This window comes from Rhinatrema bivittatum, chromosome 7 (genome assembly GCF_901001135.1).
Source record: "Rhinatrema bivittatum chromosome 7, aRhiBiv1.1, whole genome shotgun sequence".
Taxonomy (NCBI): Eukaryota; Metazoa; Chordata; class Amphibia; order Gymnophiona; family Rhinatrematidae; genus Rhinatrema; species Rhinatrema bivittatum.
In genome coordinates this window covers 297150914-297178145 of record NC_042621.1, presented here as the reverse complement: position 1 = coordinate 297178145, position 27232 = coordinate 297150914, and the positions used below count along the sequence as shown (strand labels likewise).

The window sequence follows — 27232 nt, the reverse complement described above, 5'->3', positions numbered from 1 at the left end:
CCTTTAGGATCGCCGCTATACCTCGGAGGTGGCAGAAGTCCACCCTTTAGGATCGCCGCTATACCCCGGAGGTGGCGGAAGCTGTATCATCAATTCCGTAGGGTTCACCAGAGTCGGTACAGGAACAGGACCTGGAAGTTGGGCTTGTACTGTGTCTAAACGCTGAGTAAACCGGTTACTTCATCCAGTTGCTGCTGGGCCTGGTGTGCAAAGCCTTGCAGGAGACCATTCAAAGAATTCAGTTCAGCATTTTGAATAGAAATGAGACAATGGGGGTATCTGTTTGCATTGTTCCCATTATGATTCAGCTATTGCTGTTCTAATTTTGTATTTTATGTGTGTCAGGGTCTGGTTCAAATACCACGCAAAAGTCACACTTTTCAGAAAGGGTTTAATGGAAGCAACAACTATGTCATGAGTGCAGAGCCTACTGCGAAAAACTACCAAACTTACATGTTCAGTCCATCTGCTCAGGGGAACTGCTCACTCACAACTCTAACTGGTTCACGCCAAGACTACTGGACTTGTCCTGTAAAACAATCCAATCTGGACTTCACAATATAGTAGGACAAGGGCCCCACGTCTAGATTGTGTATTACAAAATGAGGCCAATGGCTACAAAACAAGAGACAGAAAACAGTAAACAAATGTAAAAATAAAAAACGAAAACTGACGTGTTTCTTTCCAAAAATGCCTCCGAGATCACTTGGCCACCTGCTGCTGTAAAAAAGGTCCCTCTACTGGAAAGCGCAAAAGCAGGAACCGTAACGAGGCATGCGTTGTGCCTGACCGGCTGATGTTTTATCATTACGTAAGAGCCAATCATGGAGGAGAGGCTGCAGAAACCTCCAACAGACGCCCACCTCGAAACAAACCTGCAAAGACCGTATGCAAAAGAAACGGAAACCCATGCAGGCAGTAGACGATAACCGTGAGGAGGGATTTAACTGAAACTGATGGTGCCACAAAAGCAACCACTCGTAATGTAAGAATAATCACTGAAATAGAAACCGCCAGATTAAAGGAAAGCTTTCCAGTGGATTATTGAATTCAGTCCTTTTGGAACCATAGTGTGCCATAAGTAGATGTATCTCTGCTCACAGCATACAAGATGTGGAGAAACATGGCCACCTCTAGGGCAACCAAGGCGCTGAATGACAAAAAGTCCAAGTTGATCAATAGAATAAGTCTGATCCATCCAATGTTTAACAATGGGGGCTTCTATTTTACGGGTGTGGATACAGCTCTCGTGCTAGATGATGTGAGTCCGTATAGGTAATTTGGTATGGCCAATGTACAATTTCATACATGGACCGATGATGGCATAAACAACCCGAGATGTGCTACAAGCAAAATGACCTCTGATCTCATGAGATATAAGTAAAGATATGGGTCAAAATGTCTGAATAGCATATACATTGGTGCAAACCGAACAGTATCGCATGCAAATTGCCCTCAGGTCTCCATGGGTGGATCAAAACAGGGAAACGGGGTAACCAAGAGGTCCCGCAGATTGCGACCTCTGATAGAAGCAAAAATAGGTCTTTTTTGAAAAGTATTGTGTAGTGCCAAGACGTGCCAATGTTTGCGGATGATGTTTTGTAATTAACATTTTTATTTGGAATGAATTGTACTATACACAAAAACTGTTCGAACATAAGCAAGCCGTACAATATCATACATCTTCTCACCCACCCTCCCCTTCCCTCCCCAAGCTGCTTCTCCAAAAGAAGTAATGTTTAGAGAACAGAAAGCATCGCATCCTATGAACCCTGATATAACATAGAAATAATAATAACGGAAGAGATAATAGAAACATGCCAGAAACCTTCAACAGAGAGATTTAAGGACTGATATTGTTTCTCCATTGTAAGTAAGGGTCCCAAATAGAATAAAACATATTGCATTTATGGTGTTTTAATGCTGTTAGTTTGTTCATTGTGCAGATTGTATCCAGTCGGGTCAGGACTCTAGAGAGTGGAGAGATATGGTCCAGCCTCCAAGAATAGGCAATCTCCATTCTTGTTGCTATGCAAACATGTAGAATCAAAGGATGGGATGATTTAACAGAGCCATATCTCTTGTCAACTGAATATTAGTATTATAAATCTTAGATAGTATTCCTGATACCTGCTTCCAGAAAAATTGTACCTTAAAACAATCCCACCACATATGTAGAAAGGTGCCTCTAGAAGGACAGCCCCGCCAACACTTGTCACTTAGTTTAGAGCTAAATTTATGTATTTTGACTTGTGTAAAATACCATCTATATAAGCGGATGATGTTTTGAACCATGTGCGATCTGGAAGAAAATGAGACCACACGTATTAGCTGATCTACTGGAGATCTTCTGTAGAAGAAGAGCCTTGTTTTCGTACCATCCACATTTATAAGTGCGTTTAACAGCTTTCATGGGATAATCCCTCTCTAAAAATTTGGCATTCTTGTGACCTGGGATTTGTATTCAGATGTTTGACTCACATAGATGCCTCAGCCCACTGGGGTATTGGTTCACAGATTGTAAGGGTGAACATAAGAACATAAGAAATTGCCATGCTGGGTCAGACCAAGGGTCCATCAAGCCCAGCATTCTGTTTCCAACAGAGGCCAAAACCAGGCCACAAGAACCTGGCAATTACCCAAACACTAAGAAGATCCCATGCTACTGATGCCAGTAATAGCAGTGGCTATTCCCTAAGTCAACTTAATTAATAGCAGGTAATGGACTTCTCCTCCAAGAACTTATCCAAACCTTTTTTGAACCCAGCTACACTAACTGCACTAACCATCAGTGGGCTTAGTGAATATTATGGCGTTTAATCTTTGCTGGTATTTTCCCACAGTCAAATCCAAAAAAGTGATAGACTGCTTATGAGACAGTATAGTGAATTGAAGGTTTGGATCAAGTGTGTTGATCCATGATGAAAATAAGGTCAATGATTCAGAAGATCCCTTCCAAATTAAAAAAATATCATCAATGAAACGAACCCACAGATGAATATTGTGCCACTGTTCCAAAGGGTATATATGGGTTTCCTCAAATTTTGGACTAATTTGGTTTGCCCGTGTCAGCTAAACAGTGAATGCCCGACAATGACAACCTAACACTGTCGCTGGGAAAGATGGACATTTCAGGATAAAATCAGAAGAATCCCGGATATATGACCTGCTGTTGGGAACCAATGGACTTAAAAAAGAGTCCATGTATTTGGACAATGGTTCCAGGACAGACCCAATTCCAGATACTATAGGTCGCTGGGGGGAGCTAGTAAAGATTTGAGAATCTTGGGAACCAAATAAAAAACTGGAGTGTTAGAAAAGGTTTGTACAAGAAATCCTGTTCTTTAGGTGTTATGTATTTTTTGGTTAGGCCAATGTCCAATACCTGTTTGATACGAGTTTGCAACTCCATCGTGGGATCTACCTCAAGAGGAGTGTAAAAGTTAGCATCAGAAAGTTGTCGGAGAGCTTCTCCATTGTATGTTATTGTGTCCAAAATGACCCCCCACCTCCCTTGTCAGCTGGTTGTGTGGTGATGTTAGGGTTAGACTGAAGAGCATGACAGGCCATGTGCTCATGTGGAGTTAAATTGTGTTGAAACCCCGGACGAACCTTACTGTTTCCTCCGATCCACAGGCTCTTCTTGTTTTATCAAATTGTGAAGCAGTTGCCTCCTATTTTGATAACCAGATTAGAGATATTTCCTTTGCATTTCCAAGTCTCTTATTGCTTCTTGAACTATTCTGTTCCAGTCATAAATGGGATGAATGTAAAGTCGTATCACATACTGAAGTTACAGAATGAATTCTTGCTATGAATGACATCTCTTGTCCATTTAATCCCTGCTCATCTGTGGTATTGAAAGTAGCTAGGGAATATATTTCATCAATTCTGACAAAACTAATTAATCTTTCACTTAAAGAAGATTATCTCCCTGAAAGCCTCAATGCGACCATTATTTAAAAAACATTACTGGACCCAAAGTTGTTTAATAACTACCGTCCCATCTCATCTTTGCCATTTCTGGCAAAGTTGATTGAGTCTGGAGTTTTAAAACAATTGAATGAATATTTGGAAAATTCTAGATTCCTCTCAATTTGGGTTCTGGGAGTTGCTAAATACCAAAATGTTGTTAATTTCAACTGTTGAGACGCAGCTCTGACAGTGGTCAAAGGATCATGTTGATTGTATTGGATAACTCAGCGGCCTTTGATGCTGTTAATCATTGTTTTTGGTTTTCATGGAATGGTGCTCCCTTTCACTCTGGTCCTCTCCCTGTCTTCTTCAGTGGTGGGCGGGATGGGCTCTACACGTGGCCCTTCCAGGCCTCTCTCCTTATGGGATGGGCTCTACACGTGGCCCTTCCAGGCCTCTCTCCTTCTGTCTTGGGCCACACTCCTCATCTTTGGTTGCGGATGGGATGGGCTCTACACGTGGCCCTTCCAGGCCTCTCTCCTTCTGTCTTGGGCCACACTCCTTGCGGATGGGATGGGCTCTACACGTGGCCCTTCCAGGCCTCTCTCCTTCTGTCTTGGGCCACACTCATCTTTGGTTGCAGATGGGATGGGCTCTACACGTGGCCCTTCCAGGCCTCTCTCCTTCTGTCTTGGGCCACACTCCTCATCTTTGGTTGCGGATGGGATGGGCTCTACACGTGGCCTTCTGTCTTGGGCCACACTCCTTGCGGGTGGGATGGGCTCTACACGTGGCCCTTCCAGGCCTCTCTCCTTCTGTCTTGGGCCACACTCCTCATCTTTGGTTGCGGATGGGATGGGCTCTACACGTGGCCCTTCCAGGCCTCTCTCCTTCTGTCTTGGGCCACACTCCTTGCGGATGGGATGGGCTCTACACGTGGCCCTTCCAGGCCTCTCTCCTTCTGTCTTGGGCCACACTCCTTGCGGATGGGATGGGCTCTACACGTGGCCCTTCCAGGCCTCTCTCCTTCTGTCTTGGGCCACACTCATCTTTGGTTGCAGATGGGATGGGCTCTACACGTGGCCCTTCCAGGCCTCTCTCCTTCTGTCTTGGGCCACACTCCTCATCTTTGGTTGCGGATGGGATGGGCTCTACACGTGGCCTTCTGTCTTGGGCCACACTCCTTGCGGATGGGATGGGCTCTACACGTGGCCCTTCCAGGCCTCTCTCCTTCTGTCTTGGGCCACACTCCTTGCGGATGGGATGGGCTCTACACGTGGCCCTTCCAGGCCTCTCTCCTTCTGTCTTGGGCCACACTCCTCATCTTTGGTTGCGGATGGGATGGGCTCTACACGTGGCCTTCTGTCTTGGGCCACACTCCTTGCGGATGGGATGGGCTCTACACGTGGCCCTTCCAGGCCTCTCTCCTTCTGTCTTGGGCCACACTCCTCATCTTTGGTTGCGGATGGGATGGGCTCTACACGTGGCCCTTCCAGGCCTCTCTCCTTCTGTCTTGGGCCACACTCATCTTTGGTTGCAGATGGGATGGGCTCTACACGTGGCCCTTCCAGGCCTCTCTCCTTCTGTCTTGGGCCACACTCCTCATCTTTGGTTGCGGATGGGATGGGCTCTACACGTGGCCTTCTGTCTTGGGCCACACTCCTTGTGGATGGGATGGGCTCTACACGTGACCCTTCCAGGCCTCTCTCCTTCTGTCTTGGGCCACACTCCTTGCGGATGGGATGGGCTCTACACGTGGCCTTTCCAGGCCTCTCTCCTTCTGTCTTGGGCCACACTCATCTTTGGTTGCAGATGGGATGGGCTCTGCCCATAGCACCGCTAGGGTGCATTTCTTTGTCTTGGCTGCAGTCAGGATGGGCTCCTAGTCTTCAGCCGTGGGCAAGATGAGCTCCACTTGAGGCCTTGCTGGGCTTTCTGGTTTGTGTCCGAAGGCAGATGAATTCTGCCCACAGCTCCACTAGGCTGCTTTCCTTATCTTCCGCAGCAGGTGAGATGAGCTCCATCCATGGCCCCTTTTTGTCTTCAGTCGCTGACCAGGGGCTCCTGCTAGGGATTTTGCCACCCCCTATAGGTTGGCGCTCTAGGCAACTGCCTAGTTCACCTACTGGAAGTGCTAGCCCTGCAGTCAAAGACTATAAGGTTCCAATGTTAGTCCATAAATTGTTATCTTTGGATTCTTTACCATGGATCAATGCTATTTTATGGGTCTGTAATCCAACATGGGCACTATGTTCCTCACAGAGAGGTTTGTTGGATTTTCTACCAACTCGTCAAGTTTGCCTTGCAAAAACAGCGAGCCTTTTCTGTGGTGGGCTCTGTCCTCTTTTGCAGGAGCTGTGGCTGACATCGTGCACTAAGACCTTTAAATTGGTGTTAAGAAAGTATTTGTTCAGGTTGGCATTTTTGTGAGTATTTTAAGGGCATTGCTTAGTCTTTTTTTATTTTTGTGAATTGTTTGAGCTGATTTACTGTTATGTCATAATGTTTTTGATTTGTGTTTTTATTATTATGTATGTGATATTTTTTGCTGCCTAGGAAAATGCATAGGAGACTTTACAAATTCCATAAGAAACATAACGAGGGGACAGGGCAAGAGCGAGGGGTTAGGGTGGCGCAGGAGTCAATGAAGGGGGTAAAAAAGGATGCAGGGGAGGAGGGAGAATGAATGAGGGGAGGGGGCAAAAGTGAATGGGGAGTTCAGAGGTGGTGCAGGGGGTGAAGACAGATCATTAGTGAAGGGAGGAAGGCGATCAGAGGAGCTGTGGGGTGTGAGTGAGGGAATCAGGGGAGCGAGCACGTTGATCGAAGGGTCTGTGATTGAGGGGGCACAGAGGGATGTGGAAGAAGGGGTTGGGGTTGAGAGGAAGGGTGTGAGTGAATCATCCCTCCCTCTCCTGATTCAGGGTTCCTTTCTCCAATCCGGGGGTCCCCTCGTTCTTCTCCCCCCTCCTTGACCCCACCTTACCTCTCCTCCTCCCATTCCTTTTCCCTCTGATCCCTGATCCCCCCCCCCGTCCTTCCCTCCTCCTCCTCTGCCTCTGTCCTCCCTCCATCCTCTGTACTTCTACCTCTCTCTCTCCTTTCCCTTTTCTCTGTCCCCCTCCTCCCTTCCCAGTCCATCATTAAGATCCCTTTCCCCAAAAAGGAGCCAAATAGATTAACTGGACACAGAAATCCCAGAAAATAACTTTATTAAAGTAAAATAAAAATATACATGAACAAATATGCAAATGCATGCAAACTTATGCAAAATTTCCACATAATTGTTGCAGAATCTTTAAAAATCTGTCACAGAATTTGCTAACCTTGAATCTTGTAAAATTTGCTGCAGGAAGTAAGGGCACTGGATAGAGTTATGCCAGGCTATAATCTATTCAGGGAGAAAGGAAGGAGGACTGGTGCTAGATCTACAAAATAATAGGAATATTAAAGCAAGAGAACTGTAGGCTTTATGGGGTAAGGAGGAGGCACTGGAGAGAGGGAATGGAGCATCCGTTTCCATTGGAGTAGTATATGCACCTCCATCACAGACAGAAGAAACGGAAAGCAGGGTTTTCAGAGCCCAATCAAACACCAAATCTAGCCCAAAAGTAGCCCCAAACTCAAAAGTTGCAACAATTGTTATTATGAATGATTGTACACAAATTCCTGTACTGCATGCAAATTAACGGGGGGAGGGGGTGGCGAGGCAGTTGGGCAGAGAGTGGTCCAGATTGGGGGGTGGCACGGGGGGTGGTCAAGCAGTGAATAGACTGCATTGTGGGGTAGCCAGTGATCTGACGGATGGGGGGAAGGTGATCTGGCAGCCAGTGGTCGGGCAGTGAGGGCTGTGCTAGACGGGTCAGGCAGTGAGCCAGTGGTCCATTTTTTTTAATTTGGGGGAGGTGCAGAGCGGTTGGGCAGCAAATGGTTCGGTTCATGGTGGGAGATGCGGGGGACTGAGTGCGCTGGTTCGCAGGGAGGGAGGAGGTTGGGCAGTGAGTGTTCTGGATCATGGGGAGGGAGGCGCTTGGGGACTGAGTGCGCTGGTTTGCAGGGAAGGAGGAGGTTGGGCAGTGAGTGTTCTGGATCATGGGGAGGGAGGTGCTCGGGGACTGAGTGCGCTGGTTCGCAGGGAGGGAGGAGGTTGGGCAGTGAGTGTTCTGGATCAGGGGAGGGAGGCACTCGGGGACTGAGTGCGCTGGTTCACAGGGAGGGAGGAGGTTGGGCAGTGAGTGTTCTGGATCAGGGGAGGGAGGCGCTCGGGGACTGAGTGCGCTGGTTCACAGGGAAGGAGGTGGTTGGACAGTGAGTGTTCTGGATCAGGGGAGGGAGGCACTCGGGGACTGAGTGCGCCAGTTCGCAGGGAAGGAGGTGGTTGGGCAGTGAGTGTTCTGGATCATGGGGAGGGAGGCACTCGGGGACTGAGTGCGCTGGTTCACAGGGAGGGAGGAGGTTGGGCAGTGAGTGTTCTGGATCAGGGGAGGGAGGCACTCGGGACTGAGTCCGCTGGTTCACAGGGAGGGAGGAGGTTGGGCAGTGAGTGTTCTGGATCAGGGGAGGGAGGAGCTCGGGGACTGAGTGCGCCGGTTCGCAGGGAGGGAGGGAGGAGGTTGGGCAGTGAGTGTTCTGGATCATGGGGAGGGAGGTGCTCAGGACTGAGTGCGCTGGTTCGCAGGGAAGGAGGAGGTTGGGTAGTGAGTGTTCTGGATCATGGGGAGGGAGGTGCTCGGGGACTGAGTACGCTGGTTCGCAGGGAGGGAGGAGGTTGGGCAGTGAGTGTTCTGGATCAGGGGAGGGAGGCGCTCGGGGACTGAGTGCGCCAGTTCGCAGGGAAGGAGGCGGTTGGGCAGTGAGTGTTCTGGATCATGGGGAGGGAGGTGCTCAGGACTGAGTGCGCTGGTTCGCAGGGAAGGAGGAGGTTGGGTAGTGAGTGTTCTGGATCATGGGGAGGGAGGTGCTCGGGGACTGAGTACGCTGGTTCGCAGGGAGGGAGGTGGTTGGGCAGTGAGTGTTCTGGATCAGGGGAGGGAGGCGCTTGGGGACTGAGTGCGCTGGTTCGCAGGGAGGGAGGTGGTTGGGCAGTGAGTGTTCTGGATCAGGGGAGGGAGGTGCTTGGGGACTGAGTGCGCTGGTTCGCAGGGAGGGAGGTGGTTGGGCAGTGAGTGTTCTGGATCATGCGGAGGGAGGCGCTTGGGGACTGAGTGCGCTGGTTCGCAGGGAGGGAGGTGGTTGGGCAGTGAGTGTTCTGGATCATGGGGAGGGAGGTGCTCGGGGACTGAGTGCGCTGGTTCGCAGGGAAGGAGGAGGTTGGGTAGTGAGTGTTCTGGATCATGGGGAGGGAGGTGCTCGGGGACTGAGTACGCTGGTTCGCAGGGAGGGAGGTGGTTGGGCAGTGAGTGTTCTGGATCATGGGGAGGGAGGTGCTCGGGGACTGAGTGCGCTGGTTCGCAGGGAGGGAGGTGGTTGGGCAGTGAGTGTTCTGGATCATGGGGAGGGAGGTGCTCGGGGACTGAGTGCGCTGGTTCGCAGGGAGGGAGGTGGTTGGGCAGTGAGTGTTCTGGATCATGGGGAGGGAGGTGCTCGGGGACTGAGTACGCTGGTTCGCAGGGAGGGAGGTGGTTGGGCAGTGAGTGTTCTGGATCAGGGGAGGGAGGCGCTCGGGGGAGTGAGTGCTCAGTATCTGGAGGAGGGAGCCGGACAGCGGCTCTCTGCGCATGCGCGCCCGTGACGTCGCGCCTCCAGATGTGAGCCCCCGAGGACTGGCGGTGGTGGCGAGGGGGGTATTATTGCAAGAACGGCGGCGGAGGTGGGGGAGTCATCCCTTGCTGAGCAGCCCCCACACCCAGGTGAAAATACAGGCAAGAGGGCGGAAGGCGCCAGCACTGAAGCCTGTTCTCACCCGTTCCGTGCCCTGCCGTCACCACCTGTCCCCCGTGCCTGCGACACATTCCTGAAAGGCAAGCGCTTCTGGCTTTAAAGTCCTGTGCACCACCCACTCTGCTCCCCTTCTGACAAGATGCCCAAAAAACATACACACACACACACACACACACACACGCACACACACACACACACATACACACACACACACACACGCACGCACACACACACACACACACACACACAAAACCAGCCCAAAATCCCGCACCCAAAAAAAGCAAAACATGTCCTGCACACGCTCACAAAAACATAGCCCAATTGGGCGTGAATACCGCCCAAGAGGCAACGCTGATGGAAAGAGATTCCCAAGATTGCTGGGAAAGGGTCGGTGATGTTGCCAGGGGGTTTCTGCTCGCTGGATGCTGTTTGGGACATCCCGGCTGTGGTGCCATTTAGACGCAGGGGTACCCTGGATGCCCTGCGGGGAGAGCTGTTCTGTCAGCTGGCGACAGAGCCCAGGCAGGGGCGGGGGCCATACTGGACCCGGTGCTTACAAACGGGAAGAGCGCTTCAGATGCCGCGGTGGAGCCACGTCTGGGGGACCCGGCGAGGGTCAGCAGGAGAGAGCAGGCCGTGGTGGGGGTCCCACTCAAAAGCGAGGGTCCTCAGCTTCGGGGGGGGGAAAACTAGCTGTTACCATGGGAAAGGTCCCTCAGGAGTCACGAGCTGGGACGGGGAGCTGAAGGGCAGAGGGCAAAACGTAAGGGCAAGGAAAGGAAGGCTCTTTAGATTTTCCGGGGAAGCGGCTGGAAAAGAAGGGGAGAAAAGGTTAGAAAGGGATCGCGGGAACGGGAAGCCGGGCAATGATAGCCGGAAAAGCCGAGAGAACCTGGGAAGGTAGGAGAAGGTAGCTATTGCTCCATGGTGAGACCACACCTTGAATACTGTGTACAATTCTGGTCGCCTTATCTCAAAAAAGATATAGTTGCACTGGAGAAGGTACAGAGAAAGGCTACCAAAATGATAAGGGGAATGGAACAGCTCCCCTATGAGGAAAGACTACGGCAGCTCCTGTTCCATGCTCTATGCTGTCTTCCCTCTCTCCCTCCCTCCGACTAGAGGCAAATTCAAGATTTTGCTGCCAAAAGGCAGGACCAGAGAGCCAGGCTGGGAGTGGGATGGATGAACATAAGAACATAAGAAATTGCCATGCTGGGTCAGACCAAGGGTCCATCAAGCCCAGCATCCTGTTTCCAACAGAGGCCAATCCAGGCCACAGGAACCTGGCAAGTACCCAAAAACTAAGAAGATCCCATGCTACTGATGCAATTAATAGCAGTGGCTATTCCCTAACGGGCTGATACAGTAAAGTCAGCGGAAGAGCGGGCGATCGCCCACTCTCCCGGCACGCGCACAGGCCACTCTCCTGTGCGCGCGATTCTCTATTCAAATTAGGCCCGGCGGTAAAAACAGGCAAAAGGAGGTGCTAGGGACACTAGCGCGTCCCTAGTGCCTCCTTTTGGACCGGAGCGGCGGCTGTCAGCGGGTTTGACAGCCGACGCTCAATTTTGCTGGTGTCAGTTCTCGAGCCTGCTGACAGCCACGGGCTCGGAAACCGGACGCCGGCAACGTTGAGCATCCGGTTTTCGACCCGACAACCGCCGGCCGACTTCAAATTTTTTTTTTCTTTACTTTTGGAAACTTTCGGGACCTCCGACTTAATATTGCCATGATATTAAGTCGGAGGGTGCACAGAAAAGCTAATTTCTGAAAGCAAAATGTGCGACTTGGCTGCACATTTTGTTTTCTGAATCGTGCGGGAATACCTAACAGGGCCATCAACATGCATTTGCATGTTGCGGGCGCTATTAGGTTCAGGGGGTTGGACGCGCGTTTTCGGCCCCTTACTGAATAAGGGGTAACGCTAGCATGTCAAAAACGCACGTCCAATGGCGGGCTAACAGTGCGCTACTGTTAGCCCGCCATTGGACTTGTTCCCACAAGAACTCTTGTGGGAACTCTTGTGGGAACTCTTGTGGGAACAAGAAGTCTTGTTCCCACAAGAACTTCGGTATATAAAAAATTAAAAATAAATAAATAAAATAAATACTGTTAACGGCGCGTAAGTAAATTTGATTAATAGCCGTTAAAGTACTTCTCCTCCAAGAACTTATCCAAACCTTTTTTGAACCCAGCTACACTATCTGCACTAACCACATCCTCTGTCAACAAATTCCAGAGCTTAATTGTGCGTTAAGTGAAAAAGAATTTTCTCCGATTAGTCTTAAATGTGCTACTTGCTAACTTCATGGAATGCCCCCTAGTCCTTCTATTATCTGAAAGTGTAAATAACCAATTCACATTTACCTGTTCTAGACCTCTCATGATTTTAAACACCTCTATCATATCCCCCCTCAGCCGTCTCTTCTCCAAGCTGAACAGCCCTAACCTCTTCAGCCTTTCCTCATAGGGGAGCTGTTCCATCCCCTTTATCATTTTGGTCGCCCTTCTCTGTACCTTCTCCATCGCAACTATATCTTTTTTGAGATGCGGTGGCCAGAATTGTACACAGTATTCAAGGTGCGGTCTCACCATGGAGCGATACAGAGGTATTATGACATTTTCTGTTCTATTAACCATTCCCTTCCTAATAATTCCTAACATTCTGTTTGCCTTTTAGGCTGCTGCAGCACACTGAGCCGACGATTTCAATGTGTTATCCACTATGATGCCTAGATCTTTTTCCTGGGTGGTAGCTCCTAATATGTAACCTAATATTGTATAACTACAGCAAGGGTTATTTTTCCCTATATGTATCACCTTGCACTTATCCAAATTAAATTTCATCTGCCATTTCGATGCCCAATTTTCCAGTCTCACAAGATCCTCCTGTAATGTATCACAATCCACTTGTGATTTAACTACTCTGAATAATTTTGTATCATCTGCAAATTTGATATCCTCACTCGTATTTCTTTCCAAATCATTTATAAATATACGGAAAAGCACCGGTCCAAGTACAGATCCCTGAGGCACTCCACTGTTTACCCTTTTCCACTGAGAAAATTGACCATTTAATCCTACTCTCTGTTTCCTCTCTTTTAACCAATTTGTAATCCACGAAAGGACATCGCCTCCTAGCCCATGAATCGTGGTGGTGGCCGCCTCTTTGAAACAGGGTCATCTTACACCTGGGTATTTGATGCTTTTGAAATTTGGCAGTTGCCTGTGTCTAAATCCGGGACTGCCTCCTGCTCCATCCTCTGGGACCTCCTCTCTCCTTCCCTCCTGCGGCATTGGGCTCTCCTCCACCCTATCTCCCTCCCGTTCCACTCCCTGGGCTCTCCTCTGATAAGACACAATCTAATATCACGTCATAGATACAAACCAAGGACTTCAAATATTCAGCCATTAATCATGCCATTTTTACATAGCATTTAATTTATTTGTATACCGTTCAACCGTTTATTCTTTCCTATCTCTTCCTTCTTATCCAAGTTCTGCTACCCTTGTTATTTGTAACTGCTCCTTCGATCACCACAGTTCTAGTTGATGTATTTAATGCACTCCCGTTTCATGTAAACCAGCAAGATATGTGCTCATGATTGCCGGTATATAAAAACCTTAAATAAATAAATAAATAAATAAACTTCATTGGCAATGCAATGTGACGTTAGAAGGGGTAGGAAAAGATGGGAAACACTTACAGAATGGTAATAAGGCAAGTAAAGGCTCAGGTTAGGGAGAGCACAGCATGAGGGAGGTGACTCAGGTTCTGGTGCTGGTCCGTATTGTCCCTGGTCAGGTTTCATCTGGCCTGGTGGTAGGACCCCACATATTGTGCTGCTGTAGCCTCTGTATCCTTCTTTCTGCTTCCCTCCTTCTGTCCCTCCTTCTCCATCCTAAGGGATCTCCTCTCTTTCTTTCCCCCACCCCCCACTGTTCCTGCTCCTTCTGCCCCATCTCCTTCCTCTCTCCTTCTTACCCCCCCCCCCGCTGCTCCTACTCCATCCTCTGCCCTCTCCTCCTTCCTCTCTCCTTCTTACTCCCCCCCTGCTGCTCCTGCTCCATCCTCTGCCCTCTCCTCCTTCCTCTCTCCTTCTTACCCCCCCCCCCCCTCGCTGCTCCTGCTCCATCCTCTGCCCTCTCCTCCTTCCTCTCTCCTTCTTACTCCCCCCCCCCTGCTGCTCCTGCTCCATCCTCTGCACTCTCCTCCTTCCTCTCTCCTTTTTACCCCCTTCTGCTCCTGCTCATCCTCTGCCCTCTCCTCCTTCCTCTCTCCTTTTTACCCCTACCCCTCCTCCTTTCTTTCTCTCTCCTTTCTTACCTTCCCCCCTCTGCTCCTGCTCATCCTCTGCCCTCTCCTCCTTCCTCTCTCCTTCTTACCCCCTCTGCTCCTGCTCATCCTCTGCCCTCTCCTCCTTCCTCTCTCCTTCTTACCCCCTCTGCTCCTGCTCATCCTCTGCCCTCTCCTCCTTCCTCTCTCCTTCTTACCCCCTCTGCTCCTGCTCATCCTCTGCCCTCTCCTCTTCCTCTCTCCTTCTTACCCCCTCTGCTCCTGCTCATCCTCTGCCCTCTCCTCCTTCCTCTCTCCTTCTTACCCCCCTCTGCTCCTGCTCATCCTCTGCCCTCTCCTCCTTCCTCTCTCCTTCTTACCCCCCTCTGCTCCTGCTCATCCTCTGCCCTCTCCTCCTTCCTCTCTCCTTCTTACCCCCTCTGCTCCTGCTCATCCTCTGCCCTCTCCTCCTTCCTCTCTCCTTCTTACCCCCTCTGCTCCTGCTCATCCTCTGCCCTCTCCTCCTTCCTCTCTCCTTCTTACCACCCCCTCTGCTCCTGCTCATCCTCTGCCCTCTCCTCCTTCCTCTCTCCTTTTTACCCCCTCTGCTCCTGCTCATCCTCTGCCCTCTCCTCCTTCCTCTCTCCTTCTTACCCCTACCCCTCCTCCTTTCTTTCTCTCTCCTTTCTTACCTTCCCCCCTCTGCTCCTGCTCATCCTCTGCCCTCTCCTCCTTCCTCTCTCCTTCTTACCCCCCGCTGCTCCTGTCCATCCTCTGCTCTCTCCTCCTTCCTCTCTCCTTCTTACCCCCCACCGTTCCTGCTCCATCCTCTGCCCTCTCCTCCTTCCTCTCTCCTTCCTTTCTTATCCTCCCTCCACTGCTCCTGCTCCATCCTCTGCCCTCTCCTCCTTCCTCTCTCCTTCTTACCCCCACCCCCTCCTCCTTCCTATCTCCCTCCTTTCTTATCCCCCTCCCATGCTCCTGCTCCATCCTCTGCCATCTCCCTTTTCCTTTCTCTCTCCTTTCCTCCCCCTGCACCTGCTCAATCCTCTGCCCTCTCCTCCTTCCTCTCTCCCTCCTCCTCCCCCCCCCCCCCGCGCTCCTGCTCCTTGTGCTTGCCTCCTTGTTCTCTCCCTCCCTCCTTCCTTCCCTCCTGCAGCTCCTGCCCCATCCTTCCTCTTTCTCTCCCTCCCTCCCTCCTTCTTGCAGACTGGCAGCAGCCCAGCCTCAGTCTGGGCGGGACCCTCCCTTCCGGGCTTTCCCTCGCCAGATCCTCCTCCTCCCGGCCCCGGGAATAAGGCAGAGGGCGGCAAGGCTGGGAGCAGCCGCCGCCGCCGCCGCCGCCTCCGGACAGGGAGCCCGAGATCGCTGCACCATGTCTGCTAAAGGTGAGTCCGTCCGATCGCAGCTGAGCCCCGGAGCCCCGAGGTCCGCCTCCCACCTGTCACTGCTGAGCATCGCCGCTGCCGGGGCTGCGGGACAGGGAGGGGGGGGGGGGGGGGATCGCTGCACCCCTCTCCAGGTACTGCAGGATCGGCTGGGTGGGGGTGGGGATTGGTGCTCCTCTCTCTCTAGTAACGTTGATGCAGGATCGGGAGTGTTTTGTGTGTGTGCTCCAGGTGATGCAGGATCGGGGTCTGGGGGTGGGGGGAGTTGGTACTCCTGGTTCTCAATAATGCAGGGTCGCGTCGGGGTGCGAGGTCCCGGTTCTCCAATGAGGTAGGATGTGGGGGCGGGAGTGTTGGTGGTCCCGGTTCCCAGTGATGCAGAACCGGAGGGTTTGTTTTCGCTCTGGGTTATGAAGGATCGGGGTCGGGGTGGTGGTCCTGGTTCTCAGTTTGATGCAGAATGTGGGGGAGGGGTGATCGTTGTTGGCCCCTGTTCTCATTGGTACAGTATATGGCGGGGGGGGGGGGGGGGTTATTGATGGTCCAGTTCTCAGTGATGCAGGATATGGGGGAGGGGGGTACTGATGGTCCTGGTTCTCGGTGATGCAGGATATGGGGGAGGGGGTTGTTGGTGCTCCCAGTTCTTAGAGATGCAGGATATGGGGGGGGGGGGGGGGGTGTTATTGATGGTCCTGGTTGTCAGTGATGCAGTACCCGGTGTTTATGTGTGGGGGATGGGGGTAGGGGGCTGCTGACCGCCCTCTGACCTTCAGCAGTGCTATTTCCCCTGATTGCTGTGACGTTGGGGCTTTGTTTTGTTATTAGGGTAGGGGGGGGGGGAGGTGAGCAGTGTGCGGATTTGGTGATGGGACCTGGGGAAGTTTTCTTCTGGAGTGGAACAGGTGGGAGAGATCATGGGGTGGCCGAAGCCCCTCCCTTATCGCTGACCTTTCAGGCTAAAGCTCCTGTCTGGTCCCTGCACGTCATGTCTGCCTCTCATTCTGCCTTTGTGCTTTACTTTAGGGGGTTCGGAGGTTAAAGTTGTTTTTTTGTTTTAACAAAATAATGCAATGTGCCAAAATGCAAGAGAAACTCGGCGGGCAGCTCTTTCCAGTCTCAGCACTGCCCTCCTCTTGTGGCCACACCTCAGCTTTTTTTTTTTTGCAGCCTGGCACCAGCTTTTGCTGCAGTGTGAAGTGAGGCCTGCCAAGGAGCCAGCAGCAGCAGAGCCGCCTCCACCTGCCAGGCCCCACGTGCGCCAGCGCGAGCTCTCCGGCCGCCCGAGCCCCGCCGGCAGCGCGCATGAGCAGTGCACGCAATCGCAGGGTTAGGGGTGCAGTTTTGTTTCAGGAACCTGGGAGTAATTGACTTCCAGATTTCTTGTTTTAATTAAAAAAAAAAGTATTGGAGGGGGAGGGAGGAGTCGTACTTCTGATTCTAAAAATATAAGACTTGTAAGCTTAGATAAAATGGGATTTATTTATTTTTTTGGTATCCGAAATGAAACATTTAAGCGGATGCCTGCATTACAGGGAATATTGTTTCTTTTCCCCGGTGGTTATATGGCTAGGGACGTACTACAGACCTCCCCCTCCTCGTTTTCAGTCCGCACAGATCTGGGCGTGGATGGACGTCCAACCCAGGCCGCGCTGTGAAAAGGAGCTCCCGGCCTTTCCTGTGCGGCTGCCACCTTCCCCTCAGACCCCGGTTGCACGCCCCCCGGCTGGGACCCCCCCCCCCCCGAGTCCTGCAGAGCCAACTTAGCCGAGGCGCGTGGAGCCGCCTTCTGTGTCCCGGCAGGAAAGCTGCGCGCGGGGCCCCGAGTCCCCCTTTAGTCTGCGGCACTTTCCGTACGGAGCAAAACGCAGAGCAAACAGCCCCGCGGTCTCAGTGTTTCCTACAGGGGGGGGGGTTAGGTAGTAAGCGGGCCGAGGGTTGGAAGTTCCTCCGTCGTCCAGCAGAGAGAGTCCGTCGCCCAGAGAAAACGGTGCGAGGGATTGTTTACAGCCCTGCTTTCTAACTCCAGGAATCCCCGAGGTGCTAGCGCTGCCTGCACGCCAGAAGATTACACATTAAATCCATTGCAAATAATTATATTTACACGATGGCTCCCAGTAGTTTAACTCTACCAAGTCAGAATTAAAGGGCGCTTTCTGCATACATTTTTTTTTTTTTACTGACGTTTAGGAGATGCGAAAGGGAGAGGGCCAGAGGCTGGGGAGGAGAGCTGGAGGGAGAGGGGAGGCGACATCGGTGAAGGTGGAGGGAGAACCAAAAGACCAGGGAAGCTGCATGGCATCGATTTACTTGCTGACCTGGGTCGGCAGCAGGATGCTGGGACTGATGGACCCTCGGTCTGACCCAGCATGGCAACTTCTTGTGTTTTTATATTTTGGTGCCTGGTGTCCCACTGCATTTTTTTTTTTAAATCGGCAAGCTTGGCCTCTGGTGCTATGGCCAGTTCCCTCCCTAACTTACCTGTCATCTTGGGAAGATGGCGCTCAGGCTTCAGCAGCAGGCCAACCTCTGCCCCCTTCCCTCCCTGGCTTGGGCTCTGGGGAGCAGGCAGGGCAGCCAGGGTGGAAGGCTGCAGAGGTGGTTCAGTTTATTTTAGGAGATGTCTCGCTTTGTACCGGTGGCGTTTGGGGTGTCTGTGGGACGTGTGCCCGGGGGTGCCTCAGGATCCGGTCCTCCAAGCTCAGACACCACTAAACAAGGAAGGATACTACGGGACGGGAGATGGCCTCCCGGATTTCAGGAACAACTTTTACTTTCATGGGAAAACCTGCAGTGTCAGGGAATGGACTTACCCACCACTGATCCACGTCAGTGTTGGAGAAGAACTTTTGAAATATTTTGGAAAAAATGTTTTTTCACGTTTAATGAGACCTCGAAATACAATTGGACAGACTGGAGCAAAAAACAGAAGTAGCTTAGTTAAAAAGATGAGCCCAGCATGCTTTCATTGTAAGCAGGTGACCTGCTGCTCCTGAAATACAGAGTTCAAGAAAGCCTGTGATATGGGAGGGAATGGGGGGTCCCTGTGTTATTAGCGGTCACAGATACACAGCTGCATGGAGACACAGGGAGGGAGGCTGATTTGGCTCAAGGCCGGAAACTGTCCACCCAATTCCTGGGGTCCTTTCCAAAATTGTAACATGGGGGGAGGTGCTTTTATTTGAACTTATTCCACTGCCTCAGAAAGTTACCAAATATAATTCAAGCATAGCGGGTGGGGCTTAAAACCCTTCAGAAAGGGTTAAAATCCCTTTCTGAATGTCAGACCTCTTCTACATGGAAGGCTCACGGGACATCAGGGCTGGGAGGGACTTCTGCAGCTCATCGGGAATCGTAGAAAGATGGCGCTGGGAGGGACCTCAAGTGCGCACCAGGAATCTTTAGAAAAAACAGGGCCAGAAGGGGGAACCTCTCCCCCAGCCCTGCACTTTTCCCAGCTTTGTGCTGTGCTGCATTGTTTTAACAATTCATTCTTTTTGGAGCCTCCCTGTATTTCCCCTGGGTCTGTTGTCTGCTGATGATGTAATTGTGGAAAATTCAGGACTGAATCCCAAAAGAGACTCAGCGCTGGGGGAGGGACCTCAAGAACCTTAGAAAGTCAGGACAGGGAGGGACCTCAGGAATCTTACAAAATCAGGGCTGGGGAGGACCAAAGAGGACTTAATGAACCTTAGAGGTCATCCAGTCCATTCTCCTACTTTCAAGCAGGATCCCCTGTAAGTACCCAAGATGAAGGTTTCTCTCTTAAGTTAATAGGAAGTTAATGGAGATTGGTTTGGTCAGAGTTAGGAAAGTAATATACTGAATGTGCAAATGTGTTATGGTGCAAGATTATTCTAAGTTAGATCTGCATATGTGAACCGTAGATTAGATCTAATATGTGTGTAAGCCCACAGGGAGCTGGAACCGTGACGTGCTGTTTGAGTGTGGTTTCTCATGACTTTCTATCCATCGCTGTTTCTGTGGATTAATATCATAACCCCTACTTGGGGGCACATAAAAAAAAAAGTGTCTGATGCTGTTTTTTTTTTTTAAATAATCCTGGCACTAGCCTCTGCAGACTCAGACTTCAGTTTTGGCCGGGTAGATAGCAGACTGGACCTGACACAGCGGCAAGGGCAATATTTTCTCAGGCTGCACAGGGAAGAGTATCAAAATCCGTCTCTTCCCTTCTGTTACCATCCGATTGCACCCCGTAGCACCAAATCTTCAATCTTCCCTTCCCCAGGCAAGCAGACTCATACCTGACACTCACAATGCTGGGATTAATTCATTGGAGTCTTACTCACTGGAGTATGTGGCACAACCTTTATTCCTCTGGGGTTATCAGCAGTCAGTGCACAATAATGAAGCATCACCATAAAGGATAAGCCATAGAATTCATAGCGGAGATCAACAAAAATAAAAGCAAACTAAAAATAAATACACTGTACACTTCTTTTTCCTCTAACATTGTGATCTTAGTCATTCCTCAAACAAGATCCCATTAGTATTCACATCCCTTCACAAAATTCTTCAGGGGTGTGCGGAAAGAAAACATTCATTTTGGTTTGTTAATTTGTTTCATGGTGTGTGTGTGTGTGTGTACCTCATTTTGTTTCATTAATTTCAACCTAAAAAAAAATGTATTTATTGTTTCATTAATGTTTTGTTTTATATTTATTTATTTATTTATTTTTAGCTTTTATATACCGATCTTCTTGCATTGGATACAAACTTGGGCTTGGTTGCATTCAGGGTGAGAGGAAGAAAGCTGAGCTGCAAAGGGCTTGAAAAGAACGAAAGACATGGGAAACAAGACCAAAGGGTATCTGAAGCCCTCGTATAGGGAACGTGTGATTAGAGTGAATAAGAGCGAGTTTGAAAGCGCATAGTGGCAAATCATACTTGCGAGGAGATTGGTAAGGATATGTTGAGACTATGGTGAGAATATATTGGTTAATATGCGGGTTCTGGAAACGCAAGTTTGAATAACCATGTTTTGAGTTTTTTCTTGAAGGAAATTGGGCAGGGGTCCTGTCGGAGGTCTGGTGGGAGCGTGTTCCATTGATTAGGACCTGCTGTGGATAGGGCCCTATTCCTTAGAGATGTTTTAGCTTGAGGAACGAAGAGGGTGCCTTGGTATGCTCTTCTCATCGGTCTGGTGGAGTTGTTAGGGCGAAACTGGAAGGTGAGATCAATTGGGGCTAAGTTGTGTAGGGTTTTGTGCATGGTGGTCAGGACTTTGTAGAGGATTCTGTATTTGATAGGGAGCCAGTGGAGGTTGTAGAGGATGGGCGTGATGTGATCCCTCTTATTTGAGTTCGTTTGGATCCTGGCGGCTGAGTTCAGTAACGTCTGGAGAGGCTTGATGGTGACAGCAGGGAGACCGAGCAGCAAAGAATTACAGTAATCAACTTATAGTGAAGTCGGTGGAGGAAGGCCCCGTTGACTTCACTGTAAAAAAAAAAACAAAAAACCAAGGCTTGGAACCCCGCCCAAAGACTAGTCCTGTCGCCAAGGCCCGGGCCTGGGATTAGGCCTAGGCCTGATGCGGGGGCCCAGCCTGAGGCTAGGTACCAGTCCCTGAGGCCTAGGCCTGGGTGAAACGGCAGGACCTAGCCAAGGCTGGGCACCAACACAGCGGCTTGAGTCTGGGTCGCCAAGGCACAGGCCTAGGATTGGGTTCTGGTCACCGAGGCCCGGGCCTAAAGCTTTCGCCAGGCTGAAGCTGGGTCCCGGTTGCCGAGACCTGGGTTTGGGCCTACCCCAGGTATGATGTCGCTGAGACCTCCTGGTCACCTAGGCCTGACGCCGGAGTCCAGGAGCAGGACTGGAATTTTCTTTTCTTGATCCAGCAACTACAAATTATGGGGCCAATTTTCAAAGAGGTTAGGCTTCTAGCTTTTGGAGTTAGGTCTCTTAAGTTGGCCCTTTTGAAAATTTACTAGGGTGAGTTCCTAAATGTAAGCTCCTACTTTCATTAGGGTCCTAAATTTAGGATCCTGAAAGGTAGGTGCCTATGGTGGGCTCCTACTTTTTGGAATTTTAAGCTGAAAACTTAGACGCCTAAGTTTGGCTGAAAATAGGTACGAAGCCTAAATTTAGCTCAGGTTTTTTTTAATATCGGCTTGGACGAGGCACCACAGTGACGCCACTGTGGTGCCTTTCTCCAGTGCTATTTTGTTATATGGCCTTGGCGACCTGAGCTGGCCTCTGTCAGGCCCTGGTGTCAGACCAGATCCCAGCCTCGGGGACAGGACTAGGCCTAGGCCTGCTCCCACCAGAGGCCCATTTTTTTTTTTTTTTTTTTTGCACAAATATGACCAAACATTTTCAGGTATTTTCATCTGTGGCTAATTTGTATGAATTGAAAATAGCCTCATATGCAGCATTTTTTTCATTCGTTCAAAACGAATGCACACAGCTAAAATTCTTCTCAGCAATACTTCTCATAATATTTCCAGCTATTCCCACAAGATATATGTGGTCCATATGGCCCCCTAGGTTGCCACAGGGTGCCACCTAGGAGCCATGGTGGCAAAGCCCTGATAGGCTGGGTTACCGAGCAGACCCACCAGGAATCACTGTTTGAATACCAGAAGTATCTCAGATCTTACTGCAGAAGAGCTCCCCTCCCACACTGAGTACCAGCCCGTATTGAACAGAGGGAAATTCCCCATAGAGATCCTCTCTAATGGAGAGAGCTAAGAGCCACGCCACACTCTTCTGTAATAGCTAAAATCACAACTTAACCAAAAGTAGAGGTTAAGTGACAAAACTGGACTAAGGTGAAAGGACTTGTTAGTGGCATAGGACCAGAATCGGGGCCCGGTCCCTAATATTAATAAACGTTACAGCATCTGAAATTCCTGTTGTGTAGAAGGCTGCATCCTTCCAGCTCTTACCGTGAGCGTCATTCGTTCATGTCATTTCGTTTATATTCTGCCTTTTCAAGCAGGTAGGAAACTCGAAGCTGTCCCTTTGCAGACAAAAGAACCAATTATTTAAGCACCCAATTCTAATTAGCCAGTTAATTGTGCTCAGGAAACTAGGGGTTCGCTTACCTTTTCAAACATACACACACCGATTCTGAATTAGTCTTACTATTCCTACTTTGTATGTTATTGTAACTAAGGGAACACGGGATTTTTAAATTTATACCCTTTGTGTATTGCATAAGAAATAGCTGATTTCAATTAAACCAAGGTTTCCTGATAAGAACTTATAATTCTCAATATTATAGTTGGGGGTTCACAAACTATTTCTCAGAGCTGCAGCTGCAGGCAGGTTACCTGATTCCTTCTAAACAGTTAAAGCTTCAGGAAGTGTTTAAGGCCTTCTGCTAGGCAGCACTTGGATCCAGTCCAGCTGAAGGACAACCGAGTGGGAGGGATGCTAATGGGAGGAAAACCATGAAAGAAACCACATTTGTCTGAAAAGAACACTGCTGCCCACCTCATGTTCGCCACGCAGCATCCGGATGACCCTCGGCACTTCTGGAATACGGCTTTCTGGGCGCACAAATCAAACGTTGAACTTTCCGCTCACAGTAACAAATGCTTTGTTTGTCAGAAGCTAAACGCTGTCTTCCACAGCAAGAGCCTCATCCTAACCGTGGAGTATGGTGGCGGAGATATCACGGCGTGGGGTCGCTTTGCTGCATCTGGACGGCTCACCGTCATTGATGGAACCACGAATTCTGCTTTTATATCAGAAAATTCTAACGACTGGGCCCCTCGCCCAGCAGCTGAAGCTGAGCCGAAAGAGGGCCATGCAGCCAGACAACAAGGCTAAAAATTCAAGTGGATCTACTACAGAATGGCTGAAGAGAAGGAGGTTTCATTTTATGGGTTGGCCAAGTTAAAGACTCCAGTGAAATTCATTTTATTCATATTCCGGCACTTCCGAGCAGATTTCATTCAGGCACTGTAGGTATTTATCGTCTCCGCAGCTGGCTTACAGTCTTCAAATTTGTAGCGGAGGCAAGGAGCAGCAGTGGGAGTTGAACATTGCCTGCTATGGTTTGTAGGCCATGGGTCTAACCCCTAGGCGACCCGTTCATGAATTGAGCGAGTTCTGAATGGAAGCACGGGCCAAAATTCCACTAGGGTGGGAGAGACGGGTCACCAGTTACAGGAAACGTTTAATTGCCTTCAGTTACTGAATGAAGGGTTCACATACTTTTTCACACAAGAATACTTATTGTTGAATCTTTTTTTTTGCTTGCTAGATTTCTTTAATCAGTGGGGTTATCATTCTCTCTTATTAAGATTCGGATCTAATATACTGAGTATAAACTGTACCAATATACAGACCATCCTAGGTGGTTTGCAAACCTTTTCTCTGCACTGTATGCAGTGCTGTCTTAAGTTAACATTTCAAAGTAGGTTGAGGCCTGCTTCAGTAAGCCTTGCCTCCCATTCTTTGACTGTGGAAATGACCCTCGGGAAGTAGGCCCTGCGCTGTTGGAAGTTCTGCCGTTTATCTTTCGGGTTGTGACTTAATTCAGCGTAATTCTTTATTCAACCCTCTCAGAGCTGAAAAAGTTCTGATGTCAATAAATGGAGGGGGAACGATGTGTTTTTATGAAAGGAGAGAGATGGATCTGTATTTGTGAGAGTGGAGAGCACAGTGTGTGTGTGTATATGCAAGGAGAGTGTAGTTTGTGTATGTGTGAATGAGAGGCGTGAGATGAATACGTGTGCATGTGTTTGAGAGGAGACTGTAGTTAGCATGTGTGTGTTTGTAAATATGAGAGGAGAGCCTATTGTATGTGTGTGACAGGAGTGAGATGGGTATATGTGCATGTATGTCTGTGTATAAGAGGAGTGTGTAGTTTGTGTGAGTGAGAGGGAAGTGTAGTTTGTGTATGTGTGAATGAGAGGAGTGAGATGAATATGTGTGCATGTGTTTGAGAGGAGACTGTAGTTAGCATGTGTGTGTTTGTAAATATGAGAGGAGAGCCTATTGTATGTGTGTGACAGGAGTGAGATGGGTATATGTGCATGTATGTCTGTGTATAAGAGGAGTGTGTAGTTTGTGTGTATGTGTGAGTGAGAGGGGAGTGTAGTTTGTGTATGTGTGAATGAGAGGAGTGAGATGAATACGTGTGCATGTGTTTGAGAGGAGACTGTAGTTAGCATGTGTGTGTTTGTAAATATGAGAGGAGAGCCTATTGTATGCGTGAGACAGGAGTGAGATGGGTATATGTGCATGTATGTCTGTGTATAAGAGGAATGTGTAGTTTGTGTGTATGTGTGTGTGAGAGGGGAGTGTAGTTTGTGTTTGTGAATGAGAGGCGTGAGATGAATACGTGTGCATGTGTTTGAGAGGAGACTGTAGTTAGCATGTGTGTGTTTGTAAATATGAGAGGAGAGCCTATTGTATGTGTGTGACAGGAGTGAGATGGGTATATGTGCATGTATGTGTGTGTATAAGAGGAGTGTGTAGTTTGTGTGAGTGAGAGGGGAGTGTAGTTTGTGTATGTGTGAATGAGAGGCGTGAGATGAATACGTGTGCATGTGTTTGAGAGGAGACTGTAGTTAGCATGTGTGTGTTTGTAAATATGAGAGGAGAGCCTATTGTATGCGTGAGACAGGAGTGAGATGGGTATATGTGCATGTATGTCTGTGTATAAGAGGAATGTGTAGTTTGTGTGTATGTGTGTGTGAGAGGGGAGTGTAGTTTGTGTTTGTGAATGAGAGGCGTGAGATGAATACATGTGCATGTGTTTGAGAGGAGACTGTAGTTAGCATGTGTGTGTTTGTAAATATGAGAGGAGAGCCTATTGTATGCGTGAGACAGGAGTGAGATGGGTATATGTGCATGTATGTCTGTGTATAAGAGGAGTGTGTAGTTTGTGTGTATGTGTGTGTGAGAGGGGAGTGTAGTTTGTGTTTGTGAATGAGAGGCGTGAGATGAATACATGTGCATGTGTTTGAGAGGAGACTGTAGTTAGCATGTGTGTGTTTGTAAATATGAGAGGAGAGCCTATTGTATGCGTGAGACAGGAGTGAGATGGGTATATGTGCATGTATGTGTGTGTATAAGAGGAGTGTGTAGTTTGTGTGTATGTGTGTGTGTGAGAGGGGAGTGTAGTTTGTGTTTGTGAATGAGAGGCGTGAGATGAATACGTGTGCATGTGTTTGAGAGGAGACTGTAGTTAGCATGTGTGTGTTTGTAAATATGAGAGGAGAGCCTATTGTATGTGTGTGACAGGAGTGAGATGGGTATATGTGCATGTATGTGTGTGTATAAGAGGAGTGTGTAGTTTGTGTGAGTGAGAGGGGAGTGTAGTTTGTGTTTGTGTGCATCTATGAGAGGAGAATGTTGTTGCCACATAGAAGATCTGCTAAAGATGTCCTAGAAGCATGTGCTATTTGTGCTTTCCTGCCACACTCCGGTTCTGAAAGCGTCTTGTACATTATATTTCATATCCTTCTGACTGTCTAACTGGACTCCTCTGCTTACGAAGTTTCTCTGTAGGGGAGAAGCTTCAGTCCGCAGTGTGAAACGCACCGATTGTTCAGTTGTAAATTTTGGATAATGCTTTTGGAATGTAGGGGTGGGCGAGGCCTTAGGAACGCAGTTGTTGATGTGAGTTGAACATGTGCAGAGAATTTGCTGGTGACAATGAGAGGAAGTTGGGCAGATTTATTTTAAATAGCCAGCCTTGAATGGGGCTGGCACCTTGTCATGCCGGGAGAGACTGGTGTGTTGGGCGTAGCCCATGGGGGCCTGCTGGCATTATTCAGCCCTCCTGGCTCTCGGGCACACTCATGCAGCCACCTCTGGGGTGGAAGTTGTTCCCAGTCTTTTTAGGGCAGGTACCAGCTGTATTGCCTGAAACGCCCCTGGTGTTTATGGTAAGGTTTGCACATTGGATATTTAGGGAGTGTTAGTCATTCTGCTTGCCTGATCTGTGGGCGAGAGCTGGAGGCAGAATAGCTAACAATAAATAGAGCTGCCTGGAGGCGACGAGAAGGGATTCCTCTTTGGGAATAGATGCGGCCTCTTATGTGATAGGAACGTTTGGTTATCTGAGCTCCGATTCCCAGTCACTTTTTCATTCTGAAAGTCACAACGTGTAATCCCAGTGTTAAACCTTTCCCCTGATCCAGGGCCCCTCCCCTGGGCAGGGTTTATCAGGTTTCCAGCAGAATACAGTTTGACAGTTCAGATATTTCGTGGTGCAGTACATACCCGATCCGTTCCCTTTCACCCCCGCTCCGTTCCTCTGCCACTCCTCCGTCTGGGCTCCCTCACCCTCCAGTACGTTTACTTCTCCTTCACGCGTGTCTGTTTTGTGTGCGTGTGTGCTTGCCCTACAGTAGGTTGGCTCCATGACATAAGGACCAGGTTAATCCAGTCCAGGCTTTGCCCCAGATTCCATGGCTGTGGAGTTCTGATTTCCCTAAAAGGGGCAGAAGTAAAAGTCCACACAGGCAGTAGGGTAAAACCAGGACCGGATTACTCTGTTTCTTATGTCACGGAGCCTGTTTGCGACAGGAATCCCTGCTGCTCCAGGCCATAGGTAGTGGATGTGGATAAAGGCCAGAGGTGAGGTGAGCTTGCTGGGCCTTCGTTACAGACTCAGAATGCTGTCGGCACAGACGACTTTTCTCTTGCTTTACACTCCAGTTAATTCTTCAGGCAGCCACACCTGTACCTGCCTGTGGTACCTGAAATCGATGCTTGACTCCCCCTGGGCATCCTCTGTGCAAAAGGCAGGCGCACGGCTCACTAAGAGCCCAAGCAGACTTATATTAAC

General features: G+C 49.5%; 1 protein-coding gene across 1 annotated transcript in view; it reads left to right on the top strand.

Annotated features, from left to right (window-relative positions):
• Positions 1 to 15321: 15321 nt before the first annotated feature.
• Positions 15322 to 27232, top strand: part of ABLIM1 (actin binding LIM protein 1) — a 364303-nt gene continuing 352392 nt past the window's right edge. The window contains 1 exon segment of the mRNA XM_029610466.1: positions 15322 to 15462. Within this exon segment, the coding sequence (XP_029466326.1) occupies positions 15450 to 15462 (13 nt within the window). The 5' untranslated portion in view covers positions 15322 to 15449.